Raw genomic sequence first — 23,619 nt, forward strand, 5'->3', positions numbered from 1 at the left:
TGTGTACTTTATTTTTTACTACGCAGATGACACTTGCAGTTTATTCATACAACGCCAGTAGTTAGGAAAAACTCACAACCGAGAGTATAGTAGTCGAACATAACTTTACTGAGGGACCACAAAGGGAAGCGGGGAGCGCGCGCGGAGACAGGCAGGACAACAACAGAAAAAGAACAGGCAACGGCGCATGCCGATGAGGGTTAAACAATAACAAGCCAGCGGACTGGCGCAGAATAAACTGCATCAAGTCCGTTGTGTAAATATAGAAAGTGACAAAACAGGTTTTTTTACTCCATGGTGAATGAAAGGGATATAGGATATCATTTAATTGACACCGCCTCCATTCCTGCTGAGGGCCATTTCCTTCTCTGTGGATGATAAATAGCAGAGGTGCTCTCCATCTCGACTCACAAACCTGCAACTCCTCTCATCCTTCGTTCAACAGCTGCATCATCTGTCATCCCATGTGAGTCTCATACCTCAGGAACTGCCTGCGCTTGTAAACTGATGACTAGAAACCTTACCAAGACACTAATCTGATTATCCTTATTCTATATTAAACGTATAGTGAAAGGAATGTGTTTGAAAAAAAGTTTCATTATTTGGCATTTTTCGGCGTACGATTGGATCGATTTACACTTCTATGCAAAATGTTGAAAATCTGCCAAGATCCACGTATCGATTTTCGCAGAGCTGCCTGCATTGATGCTTGTACGACACATTAACATTTACACAAGGGGGCAGTATAGTGTTTCCAATCCCAAGGTTCATGCCCCGAAGGGCAAATCCGAGTCGGCTCCCTTGAAAAGATGTTAAGGAAGCAATATATTTGCGTGAATTTATTATTAGAATGGATTAAAATGTAGCGTTTGGTGTGGAACTAATTCATCATTCGAAAACAGTGTCCCGTGCATACATATTATTCTCGTGTCTGGTTGCCAGATTCTGGACACTATGCTTGTTTCCTGCTTTTACAGAAGGTCATTCGGAAATGATAATGTTCTGACTTGTATCTGCTTGAATCCAAATCATATCCTCAGAAACATGAGTCGGAACTCTCTCAGCACCAATCAGCAGCTCTTTAAAGGGGACTTCCTCATGAGCAACAACCAAGAGTTCAAGGCTATCTTTCAGGTGAGAATAGAAGTAGAGAGGTAGTTACCATAATGTCACACGAGTCTTTCACCTAAACAATATCTTATCTTCATGTCCACAGGACGATGGAAACTTTGTCATCTACAAATGGTCTCCGATCTGGGCCACCAACACTGAAAGTAGCCAGGCTTACAGAGTCATTATGCAAGCAGATTCAAACCTGGTCCTTCACTCCAAAAACGATGAGCCCGTCTGGGCCAGCAATTCAGTCACTACAGGTAGCAATCAGGTTCATCTGACCCTGACCGACGGAGGAGAACTGGTTACTTTCACGAAAGGGTCGGAAATCTGGTCATCTAGTCATAGCTAAGAAGTTTCAATTCAAACTGTGCTTTTATGCGATCGATTGAGACATGTCACGCAGTGATTGGTGTTACATGAAATAAACATATCATAACCGCTCACTGTGTGGCCCTTTTGTTTGTTATTTATGTTTATTTTATTTTCTAGTTTTAAGTGTTTACCATCAAACCGCTTACTATATAAGAAGATAAGGTACCACTTTACAATAAGGGTAGATTAATTAACCTTTATTAACCATTTATTTGACAGTAAAAATAATGAACTAATAATAGTTTAAAGTTAACTACTGGCGATTAATGATTTCTAATGGTGTTCATGTTTAGTAATTATGTTCATGTTAACTAAGGCATTCCTTTATACATTATCTAGTAGGGTTAAAAGGCTTGTAGGCACACGTACGCACCACACACACACACACACACACACACACACACACACACACACACACACACACACACACACACACACACACACACACACACACACACACACACACACACACACACACACACACACACTCAGGGATGGAAATTAACACCCGCCACCCGCCATTGGCGGGTGGATTTGTATGGTGGCGGGTGTCACTTCACCCGCCACTGTGTCGGGTAATACTTTCCGGTCAGGTCCTTTCAATTTGCATATTTAATACATTCGTCATACGGCGCTGCACAGTTCCACAACCATTACTGTCAACATCCGGCCCCCTTCTTCTTCTACGCCTCTTTTGCTGAACTACGACTGTCAACATCCGGGATAATATACCGGTAACCGTAGAGATAATATGCCGGTGTCAACATTCGGTATATTTTTAATAAGAGATGGCGAACATCGGACAGTGGGCAACACCGTGGCTGGCTGGTGTTTGACGGGACGAGCCAGACAATGTTCTGTGCTCTCTGTCGTAAACATGCTTCGGATGGCCACAGGTCCAATAGTTTTGTGAGTGGGACACAAAACCTAAAATTGGAAGCCGTGGAGGACCACGAGTCCTCAAAAAGTCACCTTCACGTTTTGAAAATTGCCAAGGTAAAATCAGCGCCCGAAACCACGACAGCGATGAGGACGCTCGTTAGCCTCAAAACAGCCCAGCTTGATAGAAATGCACACACAGTTTCTAAAAAGGGAAGGCCATTTCAAGACTTCGAATGGCACTGCACGTAAGTTAATTTTTTATTTTCTATTAGGCCTAATGCAATAGTTTGTTGCTGTCGAAAAACTAGCATGTTGGGTAACCTTAGAGCTCTGCTCACTTGTTTGGCAAACAGCTGCTTTCTGTCAGTCTGGTCAAAACAGATGTCAAGTGTGTGTGCTAAGACGTAGGGCTGTCCCGAATACCATTTTACAGGCTTCGAATACTCGTTGGATATTCCGAGCGAGTATTCCAATACTCGTTCAAAAACAACATTAATAATTGAACAGTAAAAAAAGTCGGGGTTCCTTACTTTGCTGTTGTTCCGTTCCAAATCAGCTGTCATCTGTGCCATCGTAGCCCTTACAGGAGCTTATCAATTCATCCCGTAACGTGCATATAAATCCATAGAAAGATCCATTGTTTAGTCGTTTGTGTCCATATTAAATCCATCATTGACCGGGTATTCCAAAAAAGCCAGTCTGTGAATGCGCAATAGCAGGGCTGCATAGCGAACGTACACAAACAGATACGCTAACGAGTTCCTATATATATATATATATATATATACAGGGTGCGATTTGCCGGTGGGGATGGTGGGGATTATCCCCCCCTCTGGTTTACACGTCCTACCCTCTGCTGAATTATTTTTATCCTCGGTGGGGATAAAAATTACCCCCCCCCCCCCCCCCCAACCAAAGTATTTTCACCATTACATCGTAATAATTAACAACCAAAATACACAGGTTCCGTCTTCATTTTGAAACATTTTAAAATGTTTCTCAAAATTATCCCCCCCTCTGGTTTTTTCACAAATCGCACTCTGTATATATATATATATATATATATATATATATATATATAGTTTAATGTATTCTGACGTTTTTCAATGTGTCTTGCACTTATTAAGTCATTGTTTCTTGTTCTTGTTTCTTCATGGTCTGTTTTCAAATGTTTAATTTCGAATGCATAGGCAGAGTATGAGTCTTCCTATACCGAGAGGATACATCTGTTGCATTATAGGGGCAGATTTCATTATACATCTGGTTGATATGAAGAAATTAAAAGGCCAGTGCACTGAAAAAACAAATGTTCATATTGACTTATGATGGTGTAGCCATGTTGTTTTATTGTTAATATGTCAATTTGTTTTTTATTTAAAATACTTTGTATAGATGAATTATCCCCAAACTTGTCATCGTAACACCTTTGAAATAAACATGACTTAACATGGCAGATACCTGTGTATTGTTTATCATATGCGGTAAGAGTGTAACATTTTCAACTCAGTTCCTTGGTAGCACCTAGTTACAGTAAAAATCACTTCTGATGGAAAAAATGATGTGTATGAAAAACACTTTACTTATCTATTGTTACTATTATATTGTTTAAAATGTCCGCATATATTAAAAAAAATATATAGCGTATAAAAAGTGTCTGGTAAAAAAGCTGGTTGATTTTTAAATCTACCTGCCACAGTGGCTGGTGGGCAAAAAAGTTAATTTCCATCTCTGACACACACACACACACACACACACACACACACACACACACACACACACACACACACACACACACACACACACACACAGGCTGTTTTCTAAAGTGAAGGCTGCAGCCTTGCTAGAACACTTCCTTGCTAGTCGCGTCCTATGGAGATTAGGCTAGAGTGCTGCCCATGGGTGCTGCCTAGTGTTTATAGCGTTCAGAGTTTGGAACGACTTGCTAGTGTGGAAGCGGTTCTGCTCCCGCTGTTAAATATTGCTCCAGTATTAAATATTTTAATATTTTATTTGTTGAAACTGTAATTGGTGACAGTAGTTTGTTTGAACACTACCTACTTACATATTAAAACAAATCAATCCATGCAAAATATAGCCTATCGTTGCAAAAACGTTTGAAAGAAATCGCACAGGTTTTTTTTTTTGCATTTACATGATTAATCTATAAAAAGCAATACGGCACAAACTATTTCCGAAAACGTTCAAATAACTTCACTTGTGTAAGGCAATGTGTATTGCTTTCCAAACGCAATTTTTAAATATCCCGCACAGCGTGTGAAAGCAAAGGATTGTGGGTATTTTGGCTCGTTGAGGATCGATTCATCCTTGAAAAATCGCGGAATTCTCGAAAATAAAGGACACGAAAAGGGCACGAATTTCCGAGTGTTCCCAACATTGGAACAGTGCTTGTTGGAGCGTCCTTAAAAGGGCAGCCGTTGAGCATGCTTCCTTCACATTGGGAAACAGCCACACACACTCAGACACGCACGCACGCACGCACGCACGCAGGCAGGCAGGCAGGCAGGCAGGCAGGCAGGCAGACAGACAGACAGACAGACAGACACAGTCACAAGCATTGCTAAAGTCTGACCGTGAGACTTGGGGTGGGGTGGGGGGGTCTAACACTGGGACACAAGCGATGGATAACAGGGTTGTCTTGTTAGACTCTGATTTGGAGACCCCCACCAAAAGCTAAGGTTGATGTGAACCCTCGACCCTGGTACGAGCCCCCCTGTGACCCACAGAGAGAGGGAGAGCCACCCCGGGGCTCAGTACTGCATCTGCCTCAGCAGGAGCATGACGTGGCGGACCCGCTCGGCGCGACAGCTGGCCGTCTGGTGGACCGGCAGCTCGAAAAAGGAGAAGGTAAAGCTGCGCGTGAAGCTGAGGCTGTTGATTGGACGCAGCGGGGGGAGGCGGGGCATGCGCGGAACAGGCCTCCGCCGGGCCCGTGACTCCCTGGCCTCCCTCCCTAGACAGAGACAGACAGAGACACAGACAGACAGAGACACAGAGAGAGAGAGACAGAGAGAGAGAGAGAGAGGGAGAAAGAGGGACAGGGAGGGACGGAGAGAGGGAGAGCGAGAGGGACTGAGAGAGGGAGAGAGAGAGAGACAGAGGGACAGAGAGAGAGAGAGACAGAGAGACACAGAGAGAGAGAGAGAGACAGAGACACAGAGGAACAGAGAGAGAATACTCGATTTCTTTCAAACGAGATAGAATCAGTTAAAAACAGCCAACTGAAGAATGTGTCTATATGTGATTTTTGTTCTCCAAAACGAACGTTCCAACTCGTTATCATACCAAACACATCTCAAATCCATTTTACACCGGATTTGTCCTTTAAGTGAAACCCGAGTCCCCATCTCTGCTCTGCGCGAGTTCTTTGCAAAAAAAACTCAGGTTTCTTTGTGACTTTATGCAAGTGGTAATAAAGCCTTAATCTTTCAAAGTCCTTCTCGACCTCTCGTATTTTGTAAGAGTATTAGATTGTGGGTTTTTATTCACAACACTAGTGATCCAGAGAGGTGATCTCTGTCTACCACTTGGTATAATTCAGGATCACCGTCTCATTGGTTTGAGGAATGAAACAGCTGATGGCTGCAACACACACATGATTCAAGTTTTATGTTTATATAAAAAGATCAAATAATGTACACACACACACACAATACTAATTATATTCATCATCTTTATTATCATTACTATTATGGCCCCCAGCATATTGTTAATCTTTAAACTGACCCCTAGCTAAACTCATTGAAGACCCCTGCTTTATAAGCTGACTCTGGGGTATTTGGAAATCAGGAAACATTGGAAACAGTTTCATTGTTACCCACAATTATACATGTGTATAGTATATCATAGGATACTTGTTCAAGACCACACCTACTGGAAGCTGCTGGTTTTGAGAGAAAACAAGACCTAATGTTGTGTGCATGTGTGTTGTAATTATTAATTAGCAATGGCTCGTTTTATAATGATCTTATGTCGTGTTTAACTGCAAACTAGTCGAGGAAATGACAGCTCCTAAAATGTACTAACTGTGGATATTACAAAAGCCTCCATTTTGTGTGAATGTTTCTGACTTGAGTTTCGATACACCACAAGAGTCCTGAAGAGCCACACTGCATCCAACATCTGTCTATCTGGTTCTCTGTCTGCCTGTCTGTCCCTCTCAATTATAAGATAAGTCTTTTGTCCTTCTATGTTAATGTTTGTAGATAGCGACTAAAGAAAGTGGCGGAGAGAGAATATACGCCATATACAAGAGTACTCACCAATACTTACCCTTCATGCAGCAGATGTCCAATTAACACAGAGTTCAGCATCCACTCACCAATCAGTCATTTAAGAGACCGCCCCATGGAAACACCTTTTGAAAAACCTGGTTTCTCATTATTCAGCTATCTCCAAGTCAGTGATGTTTATTTTGTAAAAATGTTAAAAAATGGTGCCGCCCCTGAACAGACGAAGAAAATACTGAAAAAATAAGAAAGAAAAAATAAATAAATATGGAGAAGTAATAATTACATAAATACTAATAAACAACCTGAAAGAAAAAGGATAAACAAACACACATGCACACATTCTCACTCAGAAGCTACACAGCTAACTTATATAGTCAAATCATTACAAAGGCCTCTGGTCAAGGTTTGTAGTGAAAAAAGTAAGCAGTTTGATGGTGAACACTTAAAACTAGAAATAAAATAAACATAAATAACAAACAAAAGGGCCACACAGTGAGCAGTTATATGTTTATTTCATGTAACACCAATCACTGTGTGACATGTCTCAATCAATCGCATAAAAGCACAGTTTGAATTGAAACTTCTTAGCAATGCTTAAGATGACCAGGTTTGCACCCCATTGTCGTAAGTTACAAGGTGCCCATCGTCGGTCAGGGTCAGACGAACCCGAGATCTAGGAGTTGTAGTGTAAGAACCAGTGCGCCAGAGTGCCTCATCTGCTTTGGTGTAAAGGACCAGGTTTGTATCTTCCTGTAGAACTACTCTGTAAGCTTGGCTACTTTCAGTGTTGGTGGTCCAGATTGGAGACCATTTGTAGACGACAAAGTTTCCATCGTCCCGTGGACATGAAGATAAGATATCGTTTAGGTGAAAGACTAGTTTGCTCGTATGACATTACAGTTACTACATCTCTACATCCATGCTCACCTGAAAGATAGCCTTGAACTTTTGGTTGTTACTCATGAGGAAGTCCCCTTTATAGAGCTCCTGATTGGTGGTGAGAGAGTTCCGACTCATGTTTCTGAGGACATGATTTGGATGCAAGCAGATACAAGTCAGAACATTATCATTTCCGAATGACCTTCTGTTTTAAAAGCAACAGCTTTTTTTTTCGACAGCCAGACACGAGAATAATATGTATGCAAACGACACTGTTTTTGGATGGTTGAATCCAAAAACAGTGAAAATGAAAGCACACCAGAAGCTACATTTTAATCTTTTCAAAAAAGAAATTCATACAAATATGAATTGTGTAAATGTTAATGTGACGTAGAAGCATAAATCAGAAGCATAATAAAGCTCTGCGAACATCTATATGTGGATCTCGGCAGATTTCCTTTGCGTAGAAGTTGTAAATCGATCCAATCATATGCCAAAAAATGCTAAATAATACAACTTTTTTCGAACACATTCCTTTCACTATACATTTAATTTAGAATAAGGATAATCAGATGAGTGTTTTGTTAAAGTTTTCAATCATCAGTTTACAAGCGCAGGTGCTTCCTGCGGTATGAGACTCACCTGGGATGACAGATGATGCAGCTGTTGAACGAGGGATGAGAGGAGTTGCAGGTTTGTGAGTCGAGATGTAGAGCACTTCTGTTATTTATCATCCCCAGAGAAGGAAATGGAGGGGGGGCGTCAATTATCATTCTTCATAAAAAACAGTTTTGTCACATTCAACATTTACACCACAGGTCTTGATGCAGTTCATTCTGTATGAATAAACTGCAAGGGTCATCTACGTAGTAAAAATAACGTATGCATAGTATTGATGATGAATAAAACAAAAACTCAAGTAGCAAAATGTTCAAAGCAGAGCTGGTCATTCGTAATTGGATAATATACTAATAAAATATCAAATGTAAAAGTATCAAACAAATATGATACTTTAAACAATATAGTGATCTCCATACTGTTCGATTCACCAGACCTCTGACTTTAATATAAAGACACTCATAATCTTTCTATTCACTATTTTATTCACGATTGTCTAACAGAATACTTATAATATATAATAAGGGCCACGCTCTCTCTCAGACAGTGTGAACCGTCCACAACAAAGATTACAACTTCAGTTAAAAGTACACCTTTTATAAAATAATTGTAAAAGGTCAAGTCAACTAATGAGGAAAAACGAATATTTTACAGAACACATTGACTCATCATTTGTTAATAGTTGGCACATATATTTTAATCTGAAGTGTGTTTTTAAGGCAAGATTTTAAAGTCTGGCCCCACTTTTAATGGCCTAGTGTTTTTCCCAGAGTGCTTTAAACATGCTCTTAACAGGGTATACCAACCCGGACTGCCCAAAGACCAGGCTAATCTAACCAAGCTAAGATAATAGAACCACAGTTCTTCATGTATGGCCTGTCTGTCTGATGGCCTTTCTTCGTGTTTGATGGCCTGTCTGTCTGTCTGTCTGTCTTTCTGTGTCTATGATTGTGGCTCTTGTTCAACTCGACCCATTGCAGCCTATTTGTCATAAATCTCAAACTAAATCGAAGTTCAGTCAACATTCAACAGTCAACAATGAGTACTGCAGTACACCAATGCTGCCAGAAAAGGCCACACTAGTACCCCTCTTCAAGGTCAGCCCAGTCTGTTGTCTCTCTGTGACTCTGGGAGCAATAGTATGACACTGAGGATTCCCAGTGAACCTTGAGCTCAGTGCTGTCCTTTACACCCATACCGTCTTTCAGATCCACTGACTGGTGCGGAGAACGGACTGCTGTGAAAACCACAGAGGGCCAGCTACCCATCTGGTCTCTGCTGAAGACAGAGCATTTCATCTTTACCTTTCGTTTCTTCGACGTCGCAGATTATGACTTCAGAAGTCTGTTTTTGATTGTCTGCTGTAATTGATCGGGTAAGAAAAACAACATCAACCTGCTACCTGATGCTGGAGTCACCCTGTCTGGGGGTAAATGGACAAGATGTAATATTACTGTAGTATTCTGTGTTTGTTAAGAGCCCCTGTATCAACCAATAATGTAAAAACGGCCAATAACGTATTAATTGAAATGAAATAAAGCCAATAACGTAATAAATTGAAAATAATGTAATAAAGTTGTCGAGCCAATAACGTATTAACTTTTTGCCAATAATTGAATAACGTATTAAATTATTGGCACGTTATTAGGTATGTATTATATATATTCATATACATATGTACTAATCCGAGAGTAAAAGTAAAGCTTAGTTGATGATACTGCTCAAAGTGCTCCATATAGGGAGGGAAAGAGCACTTTACGCAGTATCATAAACTAAGCTTTACTTTTACTCTGGGATTCTTCTGGGATCGGACAAAACAGCTTTGGGGCCAGCCTGATCTGTGGAGCGACATTTCAGTTTTTGCTAGGTACAGAGTATCTGTTGCGTGTGACGGATTGCGTAATGTGCTTCTAATCGTTGGAAAAGCAACATGTCTGAACACATTCAAACTTCTCTCACACCACACCCTTTGGCTTCAATGTGACAATAGGTCATTTTAGTTTGCCATTCAAACAATCTATCAATCAATCCTTTATTTTACCAGGAAGAAATTCATTGGGATTAAAATCTCTTTTACGGGAATGACCTGGCCAAGAAGGCAGCACCATGATAAAATAAACACAATCAACAGTCACATACAATTCTCTCTAACCACACTCAGCACCATTCATTGTACAGTACAAGATTAGGGACACAACTATTTATGAAAAGTAAATGAGTACAGTTCAAATAAAAATAAATAAACCGCGACAGACAAAATGAATACAACTGGCTGTTATCAAAAATATACATTTACAAGCAGTTGCATTTTCCAAGAGAACTATCTTCCCTGTCCTTCAGCATTTCTTTGAATTCGCCTAGGGCAGTGTTTCTCAAACTTTTTCAGACCAAGGACCACTTAACCCATAAAAAAACACTCAAGGACCACCTAACTCAAAATAGCCCCAAAACAATATGCCAACTTCAGTTCACAAATTACAACATAAATGACAGTTTTACCAAAGATACAGGTACTTTATTTTTGTCACACAGCTTGTACATTGACATTCTTTTTATTTAACCCATCCCTCAAGGAAGCAATATCTTACTTAATGAGAAGAATGGTGCTGCTTTTTTTTCTCGGCCATGAGTGATGCAATGTCTGGCTCCAAACTGGACAGTTTAAGTCTCATATCATAGTCCACATTAATCCGGTTGCGCTGCTTTGTTTTCAGACCAACAAGGGAGGAAAACCCAACTTCACAGTTGTAGGTGGTTGGAAACGGCATCAACAATTTCAGAGCAGAGTCAGCCAGGTCATGGTGCTCAGGCTGGATGTGGAGCCAAAAGTCAGTCAATCCTTTCTCCCTGAAAGTTGTTCTCAGTGTCCCATCTGATGCAATGTCCACAAGGCTGTCAACCTCTTTTGGTGAAAGTTTGGAACTGACTTGCTCAATGTGCGTTTTGTCCCCAAATGGATTTCTGATCCACTCAAAGCTTGTGTCTAATTCTGGGAAATATAGTCCCAGCTGCGAGTGGAGGTCTTCCAGATGTTGCTTGAAGGATGCAACTGTGCTCCTATCCATGTCCTCTTCAGCAGTGAGGAGAAAATCTGCAAGTGTGGGAAAATTGTCGAATCCTCCGCGATCGAGACGGCCACGCCATAATTCCATTTTCATGCGTGTGGCTTTAATTTTGTCTTGAACATTGAAGATGGTGACGGTCTTCCCTTGCAGCGCCACATTCAAAGTATTGAGAGCGCTGAAAACATCAAGCAAGTATGCCAACTTTGCGAGCCACTGGAAGTCATGCATTCTGTCATACAGTTCATCGCTGTGGTGCATTAATAACATTACCTCGTCTCGCAGTTCAAATAGACGGGTGAGAACTTTGCCACGCGACAGCCAGCGAACTTCAGTGTGGAACAGGAGTTTCATGTGTTCGCTCCCCATTTCTTCACACAGAGCTTTATAAAGACGTGTGTTCAGTGCTTTACCTTTGATCTTGTTTACTATTTTCACCGATTCGTCCAGTACTGATTTTAGGCACTGCAGCATTTTTTTCACAGCCAGTTGTTCTCTGTGGATGCAACAGTGTGTTGCTGCTGCAGACGGCGCAACTGCGCCACAAGTCCTTTATGCTTTCCTGTCATTGCAGTTGCACTGTTGGTGCAAATGCCGACACATCTTGACCAGTCCAGATTATTCGTCATAATGAAATCATTGAGTGAGTGAAAAACTGCTTCACCTGTGGTGTGGGTCGGCAGGGAATGGCAGAAGAGAAAGTCATCATGCACTTCACCGGCATAAATGTATCTCACGAAACACAGCAGATTTGCCTCGTTCCCAATGTCGGTGGATTCATCCAGCTGTAGTGAGAAGAACTGGCTTTGGCGCCAGCGTGTCATCAGCTGATCTTCCACGCTTTCAGCCATAGATTTGATGCGCCGCTGGACGGTGTCATTGGAAAGAGGAATCCTGTTAATTTCGTCGCTGGCTTTTCCCCCAAACAATATGTTTGGTCATCACCTTTGCAGCTGGTTTTAACTAAATGTTCACCTATTGAATGAGGTTTTCCAGCTGTAACGATCAAGAGAGATACCTTGTATGAAGCCTCAGTAGCCTTAGCATTTTCTCCGGGTGCAAAAAACTGTGCAGCCTCTTTCATCATATGCTGCGTGAGTTTGTCGCGTTTCCGTTCAAAAAATCCAGTAGGTTTCCCCATGTACTCCTTGTGTTTGGTTTCCATGTGTCGCTTCAACTTTGCAGGTTTCATTCCCTCGTTAGCTAACGTTTCATAGCACAACACACAGTGTGGTTTAGGATCCTCCTCGTCGCCAGTCCAAAAAAAACCAAACTGTATGTAGTCGCTGTGGTACCTCCGTTTCACCTTAGAGGTGGATTTTTCACGTTCATGAAGAGCTGGCGGCGGGATCTGCTTGGCAACGTCGCGGGCGTTGGACCAACATCCTGGGACTCAACAACTTTTCCTGTCCAGTCAGAATTATCATCTGCTTTTCTTTTGCATGACCCGGTCCTAATCCACTGATCCATTTGTAACTTGTTTGCACCATACATCCATGTATACACATAAATAGGAGGGGACCAGTCCAATGAGACACTTATAAATAATGGGATCCTGTCGGTCATTCCTGCTACAGTGCTCTCTGCTGTTCGAGATGCAGCCCCAGACCTACCCCACTGAGAAATCTCGGATCTTCGCCAGGGATCCCGCAGCGTCGCCTCCTTTGCGGTCGACTTCCGCACCCTTGCGGCTGAGAGCGGCTGGAACGAGGAGGCTCTGCAGGGGATTTTTCTGAACGCGCTTAGCAGTAACATTAAGGACCAGTTGACCTCCCGGGAGGAGGCCTCGGATCTGGATCACCTGATCACTCTCGCTATACGGGTGGACAATCGCTTACGTGAACGCCGCAGAGAGAGGGGTCAAAACTCGTTCTCCACTTCCTCTTTCGATCCACCTGCAGTTCCTCGGCCCCCTCCTTCATTTTCCGTGCCACCCCGCAACGAGCGGACACGCTCTCCCGAGCCCATGCAGATCGGACGCACACAACTCTCCCCCGAGGAGAGGGAACGCCGTATGCGCTCCGGAGCCTGCCTCTACTGTGGGCTATCAGGCCATCTCCGGTCAGGATGTCCCTCTCTCTCGGGAAAAGAACAGGCTTGCCAGAAACCCGAGGATCCTGGCGAGCCGCTCCCGTAATCCCTCTGTCTCCCGTCCCCACCTGGAGGCGGTTCTCCTGTGGCGGGATCAAACCCACCCGCTCTCTATCCTCCTGGACTCCGGAGCAGATGAGCGCTTTATTGATCGGGAGTTGGTTCGCCGATTGAGGATCGACACCGCTCCTCTTGATATCCCGATCGAGACCCAGGCGCTAGACGGGAGGACACTCACGCGGGTTGAGCACCGTACCGTTCCGGTCAACCTGCTAGTTTCGGGGAATCACCACGAGTCTATCTCCCTTCTGGTGATTACCAGCCCCTTCTCCCCAGTCATTCTGGGTTACCCCTGGTTTCAGACACACAACCCCCAGATCGATGGGAGAACAGGACGAGTCATGTCATGGAGTACACACTGTCTGTCCCAGTGCTTGCGGTCGGCCCAGTCTCCTCGGGGGCCAGAGCTCGAGTCCGCTGCCGCACCTCCTAACCTGTCCTCGGTCCCGGAGGAGTACCACGACCTTGGGGCAGTGTTCAGCAAATCCCACGCCTTGTCCTTGCCCCCCCACCGTCCTTATGACTGTGCCATTGACCTCCTTCCCGGAGCCCCCCTCCCTGGCAGCCGCCTGTTCAATCTCTCTCGTCCTGAACGGGAGTCAATGGAGGAGTACATCGGGGAATCCCTCGCCACTGGAGTCATCCGCCCATTGGCAAGAAGGATGGCTCGTTCGTCCCTGTATTGGCTACCGCGGCCTGAACGACATCGCCTTCGTCCCCCTCCACGGTGCCCCCGTCTTCTCCAAGTTGGTGCGTATCCGGGAGGGAGACGAGGGGAAGACCGCGTTCAACACCCCACTAGGCCACTTCGAGTATCTAGTCATGCCCTTCGGTCTCACCAACGCACCCACTGTCTTCCAGTCCCTGGTAAATGATGTCCTCCGGGACATGTTGAACCACACCGTCTTCGTCTATATTGACGATATCCTTATTTTTTTCGAGGTCCGTGGAGGAGCACAGGGTTCACGTCCGACAGGTTCCGCAGAGGTTGCTGAAGAACAGACTATACGTCAAGGCAGAGAAGTGCGAGTTTCATGCCTCGTCCATCCCATTCCTGGGTTATATTATTAGCCAGGGCCAGGTAGAGATGAACCCCTCCAAGGTCTCTGCGGTGGCCGAGTGGCCCTCTCCCTCGACCCGCAAGAGATTGCAACAATTCCTTGGTTTCGCTAATTTTTATCGTCGCTTTATACGCGGTTACAGCCAAGTCGCGGCACCCCTCACGGCCCTGACCTCCACCAAGAGCACCTTCGCGTGGACTCCGGAGGCCAAGACCGCCTTTCAGGGCCTCAAATGGCGTTTCATATCCACGCCCATCCTCATTCAACCTGACCCCTGTCTTCAGTTCGTGGTGGAGGCCAACGCCTCTGACACCGGAGTGGGTGCGGTGCTCTCCCAGCGTTCCTCTTCCGACCACAAGCTCCACCCCTGTGCCTTCTTCTCCCGAAGGTTGTCCCCGCCTGAGTGAAATTATGATGTTGGCAACTGCAAGCTCTTGGCTGTCAAGCTTGCCTTGGAGGAGTGGCGAAATTGGTTGGAGGGCGCGGAGCATCCGTTCATTGTTTGGACCGACCACCACAACCTGGCCTATATCCAGTCAGCAAAAAGGCTGAACTCCCGACAGGCCAGGTGGGCTCTATACTTTGGTCGGTACAACTTCTCCCTCACCTACCGTCCCGGCTCCCAGAACGTCAAGCCGGATGCCCTGTCTCGCTTGTACTCTCCTGAAGACCCCTGTACAGACCCCGAAACCATCCTGCCACCCGCTCGTCGGATCGCCACTCTCACCTGGGAGGTGGAGTCCGCGGTACGTCTTGCGCAGAGGCGGCAGCCAGACCCCTTAACCGGTCCCCCTAACCGCTTCTTTGTCCCTGACGCTGCGCGGTCCAGGGTACTGGCCTGGGCGCATTCCTCCCGGCTCACCTGCCACCCAGGCATCACCCGCACCTTGGACTTCCTCCGTCTGAGATTCTGGTGGTCCACGATGGACGCAGACGTCCGCTCGTTTATTTCGGCATGTAAGGTCTGCGCCCGGAATAAAACCTCGACTCGTCCCCGTTTCGGTCTACTGCGGCCCCTACCCATCCCTAGCCGTCCCTGGTCACACATCAACCTGGACTTCGTTACCGGTCTACCCACTTCCGAGGGCAACACCACCATCATAACCGTGATCGACCGTTTTTCCAAGGCCACGCACTTCATCGCACTCCCCAAGCTTCCCTCCTCAAGGGAGACCGCCGACCTCCTGGTCAGGCATGTGTTCCGTTTGCATGGCATCCCATCAGACATAGTCTCCGACAGAGGTCCCCAGTTCACCACCCAAGTCTCCCAATTAATTGAATTAATTTCGGCATATTGTCAACACAATTTGGGGTGGATGTATTTACGCTTACAAAAAGCTAAATAAGACATGAAAATATCTGCACAGGCGTAGAGGAAACACTGTGTGTATCCCTGATTGTCTTTTGAATCATTACAGGGGGTTCCCCCTGTAGTCGTTGCAGCGTAGAGTAAAATAACTATTCTATTTCCTGCCCAAATGCAGAGGCAGAAAAAAACATATGGAAGCAATTACAATCATGATCTTGTTAATCCAATCTAAGGCAACATTTATACCAGTTGTCTTGACAATGGACATCAATTTAATCAGCTGATCCATGATTACTCTGTTTCCAGAGTCCTAACCCTTTCTGCATCGAATAGACTGCTAGTATGGTAGACAATTATTGAGGTTTCAAGGAACGTCTTGCCCAAATGTTTGATATCAGAGTGGAAAAAAAGCAGGGTTAACAGATGGCCCTGTTACAGGAGATTCCCTTTGTCATGCATAACACCTCTGCTAGAAGCCCCTTGAAGAAGAGCAGGCCGTAGGCTGCTCGGTGACCACTGAGACAGTTATCCCTTTGAAGTCAATCAGTACGTTTACATACACAGCTTAATCAGATTAAAGCCATAGTTTGACTATGCTGCTCAATCGGACAACTGCAATTGTCCGAGAATACAAGGCGGTGACAAAATTGATTCATTGGCCGAAGCATTTCATACCCCGGTAGGATAGGTGGCGCTGTACCCATTTCAACTAGTGGTAATAGAGCCACCGGTTGACCTCTTTACGTCACTAGCAACAACAAACTCAGGCGGCATTCGTGAAAGATGTTTTCAGTAGACAGCTGTCAGTTCACTTCGGGTCCATGTCATTTCTCCGACGCTCCATTGTTCCGATCTCTTGGTCGTATGCGGACTCCTCTGGCGGCATCGGGGCAGCTCCTCCGGGAGTCCCCATATGGCAACAATCCCTTTCTCCTTCTTTCGTGTTTCAATCTGGACTTCAGAGGGTCAAAGCCAAAGTTCCATTCCCACAATTCCCTCTCCACAATGGCCGAGATAACCCCCACTACGAGTCTTTACTTGTTGCTAAAGTACCAGAGAGTCGGAGAACCCGACGCAGTCTTTAAGATTCATAAGTAGGTCTTAGGAGGCAATCAATTCATTTACAGTTAGTTGACTGATAGTTTTCCAAGGGTAAATTTCTATTCTTTCTTTCTTTGTGTATTCTCTCTCTGTCTCTCTCTCTTTCTCTGTCCCTCTCTCCATCCCTCTGTCTCTCTCTGTCTCTCTCTCTTTCTCTTTCTCTCTCTGTCCCTCTCTGTCTCTCTCTCTCTGTCCCTCTCTCTCTCTTTCTGTCCCTCTCTGTCCCTCTCTCCGTCCCTCTATCTTTCTCTGTCTCTCTCTCTCTTTCCCTTTCTCTCTCAAACCTTTTAACACTACTAGATAATGTATAAATTAATGCATTAGTTAACATGAACTTAATTACTAAACATGAACACCGTTAGAAAATCATTAATCGTCCGGTAGTTAACTTTCAATAAACAAATTATTAGTTAATGCTTATTACTGTCAAATAAATGTTTAATAAAGGTTAATTAACCTGGCCTTATTGTAAAGTGGTACCTTATCTTCTTAGATAGTCAAATCATTACAACGGCCTCTGGTCAAAGTTTGTAGTGTTAAGAGTAAGCGGTTTGATGGTAAACAGTTAAAACTAGAAATAAAATAAACATAAATAACAAATGAAAGGGTCACACAGTGAGCGGTTATGATATGTTTATTTCATGTAACACTAATCACTGCGTGACATGTCTTGATCGATCGCATAAAAGCACAGTTTGAATTTAAACTTCTTAGGTATGATTGGAAGACCAGGTTTGCACCCCATTGTTGGAAGTTACCAGGTGCCCTTCGTCGGTCAGGGTCAGATGAACCTGATTGCTAGGAGTTTTAATGTAAGAATCACTGGCCCAGACAGGCTTATTGTCTTTGGTGTAAAGGACCAGGATTGTATCTTCCTGTAGAACCACTCTGTAAGCCTGGCCACATTCAGTGTTGGTGGCCCAGATTGGAGACCATTTGTAGACGACAAAATTTCCATTGTCCTGTGGACATGAAGATAAGATATTGTTTAGGGGAAAGACTAGTTTTCTCATATGACATTACGGTTACTACATCTCTACATCCATGCTCACCTGAAAGATAGCCTTGTACTCTTGGTTGTTGCTCATGAGGAAGTCCCCTTTATAGAGCTCCTGATTGGTGCTGAGAGAGTTCCGACTCATGTTTCTGAGGAAGTGATTTGGATGCGAGCAGATACAAGTCAGAACATTATCATTTCATTTTCTTCATCACTTCTGTTTTGAATGCAGGAAACAGGGCTGAATCCGAATTCATTGCTCATTGCTCAACCCTAGTGTCCAGATTTCGACAGCCAGACAGGAGAATAATATGTATGCACAGGATACTGTTTTCGTATGTTGAATTAGGCCCACACCAAACGCTAAATTTTAATCCTTTCAGAAAAGAAATTCACAGAGATATATTGCTTTCTCAACATCTTTTTAATGGAGCCAACTCGGATTTGGCCTTCAGGGCATGAACATTGGGGTTGGAAACACCATACACCATACACATGACATACACTTCACATACCACCATACACCCTTGTGTAAATGTTAATGTGACATAGAAGCATAAATGCAGGCAGCTCTGCGAAGATCTATACGTGGATCTTTGCAGTATAAATGTGTAAATCGATCCAATCATATGCCGAAAAATGCCAAATAATAAAACTTTTATTCCAACCCATGCCTTTGACTGTATGTTAAAGAATTAACGTACAGTCAATTCTTAGAATAAGGATAATTAAGAATAAGGATAATCAGATGAGTGTCTTGTTAAAGTTTTCAGTCATCAGTTTATAAGCGCAGGTGTTTCCTGAGGTATGAGACTCACCTGGGATGACAGATGATGCAGCTTTTGAACGAAGGATGAGAGGAGTTGCAGGTTTGTGAGTCGACATGGAGAGCACCTCTGCTATTTATCATCCACAGCGAAGGAAATGGCCCTTACCAAGAAGGGGGGGGGGGGGGGGGTAAATGATCATTCTTCATAAAAACCTGTTTTGTCACATTCTACATTTACTCCACAGGTTTTGATGCAGTTCTGTATGAATAAACTGCAATGGTCATCTAAGTAGTACAAATAAGGTATGCATAGTATTGATGATAAATAAAACAAAAAGCTTCCGTTGCGAAATATCCAAAGCAGATTTGATAATTGGACCACAAGGTCCAATTATCAAATATATTATCCACAATTGGATAATATATTAATAAAATATTAAAGGTCAAAGTATCAAAAAAATATATTACTTTAATCAATATAGTGATCTCCATTCTGTCTAATTCACCAGACCTATGACTTTAATATAAAGACATTCATAATCTTTCTATTCACTGATTGTCAAACAGAATGCTTATAATATGGACCAGGGCCGCGCCCTCTTACAGGCACGATGAACCGTCCACAACAAAGATTACAACTTCAGATAAAAGTACACCTTTTATAAAATAATTGTTAAAGGTCATGTCATCTAATGAGAAAAAAATGATATTTTACAGAACACATTGACTCATCATTTGTTAATAGTTGGAACATATATTTTAATCCGAAGTGTGTTTTTAAGGGAAGATTTTGAAGTCTGTCCCCTCTTTTAATGGCCTAGTGTTTGTCCCAGAGTGCTTCAAACATGTCCTCAACAGGCAATACGAACCCGGACTGCCCAAAGACCAGGCTAATCTAATCAAGCTAAGATAAGAGAGCCACAGTTCTTCATGTATGGCCTGTCTGTCTGACGGCCTGTCTTCTTGGCCTGCCTGTCTGTCTGTCTGTCTGTCTGCCTGTCTGTCTGTCTGTCTGTCTGTCTGTCTGTCTGTCTGTCTGTCTGTCTGTCTGTCTGTCTGTCTGTCTGTCTGCCTGCCTGCCTGTCTGTCTGTCTGTCTGTCTTTGTCTATGATTGTGAGACATCTTTAACTCCACCCATGGCAGCTCATTTTTCATAAATCAGTTCAGTCAACATTCAACAGTCAACAATGAGTACTGCAGTACTCCAATACTGCAAGAAAAGGCCACACTAGTACCCCTCTTCAAGGTCAGCCCAGTTCATCGTCTCTCTGTGACTCAGGGAGCAATAGTATGTAACTGACGATTCCCAGTGAACCTTGAGCTCAGTGCTGTCCTTTACCCCCATACCATATCTAAGTTATTAGATAGACCACGCTATTAGACTCAGATCCACTAACCGGTGCAGAGAACGGACTGCTGTGAAAACCACAGAGGACCTGCCACCCATCTGCTCTCTGCTGGAGACTGTTTTTGATTGTCTGCTGTATTTGATCTGGTAAAAGAAACAACATCAATCTGCTACCTGATGCTGGAGTTACCCCGTCTGGGAGTAAATAGACTCTCAACTCGGCTGGAGGTGCAAGATGTAATATAACTGTAGTATTCTGTGTTTGTTAAGTGACCCTCAGACTTGCTCGGAGAAAAGCCGGCTATCTCTGTTATCTTGGCCTAATGCGAGGCTCAGAGATACCTGGTTTGAAGATACTACTCAGGGTTGTAAACATTGAGGAGCCAAGGACAGTCTTCTGGTGGCTTTAGCCTCCTGGCACTAAGGATCCCATTCTGCCCTCGGTGTCCCTCGGGCCTCACGGTAACTGGAACACACCGACCTGTCTTCCACTTCAGCCCGCACAGCAGAAGGGGTTCTCTAGTACAGTGAGCAGGTGAGTTTACTGCCTGTACCGGCATTTACAACTAATCAAATCAAAAAAATATAGATGTCATTTTTTTTTGTATCTTTGAGCATTAGCAGTTATGAGGATATGAGATGGATATGTGGCAGTTGTCATCCGATTACAAAACCTACCAGACGGCAAACATACCTAATGGAGCAAGAGTTGTTAGTTCCTTTACTTTTTGTAAAGGAAAAAAACCTGATTGTATCCAGGAAATAAAAAAAATAAAAAAAAGTTGTTGTTCCAAGGAAAATTGCTAATCAAGCAGCTTTTGTATAGTCAATGTTGTGGTTGCGAATACGCTGGCATGTTAAAGATAAGGTTAACGCTAATTTATAACGATTAACGACAAGACACGGCTAGCTCTGTGGAGGTCAACTACCTCTAGATGTTGCTCAGACTAAATATGTGGGAGTTTGAAAAACAAGGGACTGTCCAGGGCAGTGTACCCCCCGCCGCCAGCCATGACGGAGAGGAGGAGCGTGGGCTACAGCGTCCACAGAGAGGTCCTGGATGAAGGAGCCGTGGAGGAGATGGCAGAGAAGAGCGAGGCAAAGATGACGCTTTCCGTCAAGGTCAAAGAGTCGTTGAGGTAAAAAAAAAAAGAAAAGTAGAGGAACACGACATGCTAGGAAGAATACATATCAACGTTTCTATGCCGTGACTCACTTGTGGGGGTACATTTGACCAAGGATACCAACTTTTATATCGTGCCGTAAAATAAGCAATGCATGAATACATGAAATTCGGATTAACTTATTATGTGCTGGAAACCTTTTTTTTTTTGCTTAAACTAGCCGACACATGTTAGATGTGTCACCAGATGTGTCCCCAGATGCAGATATAATGTAGACACACTAGTTCTTGATCACTTCTTTTAAGGTGTATTATACAGTAAGTCAAACCAGATTTGTGCACTCAGATTTCCGATGGCACTACAAAATGATGACGCCTCAATTAGTGCACTATGTACTGAGCGAGTGAGGCCCCTTTCCTGTTTTCCTCCACTCGTCCAACGCTGCACATCCTCCTAGGTGTTCCGGCCCCAGGATGAAAAATCTCATCCTGGGATTCCTGCCTATCCTCTCCTGGCTTCCTCGATACCCGGTCAGGGACAACGCAGTGGGAGACCTGGTGTCCGGGATCAGTGTGGGCATCGTGCAGCTTCCGCAGGGTGAGGAGTACCGGTATTCCCATAATCTACATCCGGTCCATGGGATTAGGGTTTATAGGGAGGACGTTGGATATGGTTAGGTATTATCTTACATGTTTCGGATTTGTCAAATTCTTTGTCAAAAAAACATATTTATTCTCCTTGCCTTTGCTGTTGGTCTTCTTGTCATGTGCTTATTCTCTTTGCTTCGGGGACTGTTTACTGGTGTACACAGTTCCCCTGAAGTAAGAGAAAATTGCACTTGTTGTGGGAAAGACCAGAGTGAACCGGATATAGTCAATCACGCTCAACACTCCCCCAGCCTAAAGCTAAACCGCAAACATTTTAAACCAAAAAAGCCCTCCCCTTCTCTTGTGGTCAGGATGGGGTGAGCCAGATGAACAGAGGTTTACAGCTTTAGGGGTAAACTTTGAGTCCGCTAAGTAAACGAGGTTCATCTCAGGGGCGGCAGAAGGGGTCAATTATTAAATGTGGATGTCATAAAGCCCTCCCCTTCTTTGCCTGTTCGGATGGGTCGAGCCAGATATATAGAGAATTAAAGTTTAAGGGATCCACTTGAAATCAGAAAACAAGGTTTATCTCAGTGATGTCAGAATATGTAAAGGATAATGATAACGAAATAACATGTGGATATCACTCAGAATATAGTTCTTCATTGACCGTGCTTTTTTCAGAATATTTTCATTCATGTAGGCAAGCTAATGTGTATACTTCCTTTAAACCTAGGGTCAATTTCAATAAGGGTTAGGGTTGCTCAGGAGGTATATGTACACAAAGAGTGTGGATCATGAAGTGGGACCACAGACCACAGGAACATCAATAATCAATAACGCCCATCAGCCTCGAAGGAAGCATGAACAACGGGCGGGTGCTTTCATGTCGTTCACTTGACATACATTTAGATCTGTAAATTCTAGATCATACAGTTAACTTGAAGTGTGTGTGCGTGTGCGTGTGTGTGTGTGTGTGGGCGTGTGTCTGCCTATCTGTGTCGGTGTCTGTTCCTGTGTGTGTGTGTGTGTGTGTGTGTGTGTGTGTGTGTGTGTGTGTGTGTGTGTGTGTGTGTGTGTGTGTAGGTATGGCCTACGCCCTGCTGGCCGCTGTTCCTCCTGTCTATGGACTCTACTCGTCTTTCTACCCAGTCCTCGTCTACTTCTTGTTCGGGACCTCCAAGCACATCTCCGTCGGTCTGTACACAACGTCTTATCTACAAATAACTATTATCAACATGATTAACAACGTTTTTATTATATTATATCCTTTATCAATGATATAATGCTAGGGTGTGTCATAGTAACCTATTGCCATAAATAACAGAGGTATGGTAAAGAGTAGAACAGGGTGTGTGTGTGGGTGTGTGTGTGTGTGTGTGTGTGTGTGTGTGTGTGTGTGTGTGTGTGTGTGTGTGTGTGTGTGTGTGTGTGTGTGTGTGTGTGTGTGTGTGTGTGTGTGTGTGTGTGTGTATGTGTGAGACACCAGTTTAATGGACTGGGATCAAGGGAGTTTCCCTTCATTGACAAAGACGGCTGGGGTGGAGAGAGAGATGCAAAAATAACAGATTGATGATTTATCTATTGATCGACGGAATGATTTGACCGATCGACTGACCGATAGCTTGACCAACTGCCCAATCAATCAATCCATTGACAGATCGCTTAACGGATATATGACGGCCAATCGGTCAATCGGCTATTGATTAATTTATGCAATCACCAAATCAAACAACCAATCGAATCACAGATCATTCGACCGATGTATTGACCCCCCCCACCCCCCCTTCACCCCCCCTTCACCCCTCCTTCCCCCAGGTACGTACGCGGTGATGAGCGTGATGATCGGCGGCGTGACGGAGCGCCTGGCGCCCGACGCCGACTTCCTGTCGTGGGACAACGTGTCCAACGCCAGCGTGGTGGACCTGGTGTCCCGGGACGCCGAGAGGGTCCGGGTGGCAGCCGCCGTCACCTTCATGTCCGGCCTGTTCC

The 23,619-nt window shown here is 44.1% G+C and overlaps 1 protein-coding gene and 2 long non-coding RNA genes across 4 annotated transcripts in view; 2 read left to right on the forward strand and 1 right to left on the reverse strand.

Annotated features, from left to right (window-relative positions):
• Positions 1 to 368: 368 nt before the first annotated feature.
• LOC307079503 lies at positions 369 to 1,559 on the forward strand. The gene is made up of 3 exons (XR_013812054.1): positions 369 to 466; positions 1,041 to 1,134; positions 1,217 to 1,559. It is a non-coding gene; the product is annotated as an uncharacterized lncRNA (long non-coding RNA).
• A 15,869-nt stretch (positions 1,560 to 17,428) lies between these two features.
• Positions 17,429 to 23,594, reverse strand: LOC307079591. 2 transcript variants are annotated; one of them, XR_013812059.1, is made up of 4 exons: positions 23,454 to 23,594; positions 18,617 to 18,694; positions 17,854 to 17,947; positions 17,429 to 17,763 (listed from the first exon to the last, which is right to left on the reverse strand). It is a non-coding gene; the product is annotated as an uncharacterized lncRNA (long non-coding RNA). The 2 variants fall into 2 exon arrangements; XR_013812060.1 differs by having other exon boundaries at positions 18,617 to 18,697; positions 23,454 to 23,582.
• slc26a6.2 (solute carrier family 26 member 6, tandem duplicate 2) overlaps positions 22,714 to 23,619 on the forward strand; it is a 12,704-nt gene continuing 11,798 nt past the window's right edge. Inside the window, exons 1-2 of the mRNA XM_079742024.1 lie at positions 22,714 to 22,824; positions 23,446 to 23,619. The exon at positions 23,446 to 23,619 is cut by the window's right edge and continues 2 nt beyond it. Coding sequence (XP_079598150.1) covers positions 22,716 to 22,824; positions 23,446 to 23,619 — 283 coding nt within the window. The 5' untranslated portion in view covers positions 22,714 to 22,715. The remainder of the gene's footprint in view (positions 22,825 to 23,445) is intronic.

Source organism: Pollachius pollachius (assembly GCF_949987615.1).
Source record: "Pollachius pollachius genome assembly, chromosome: 8".
Taxonomy (NCBI): domain Eukaryota; kingdom Metazoa; phylum Chordata; class Actinopteri; order Gadiformes; family Gadidae; genus Pollachius; species Pollachius pollachius.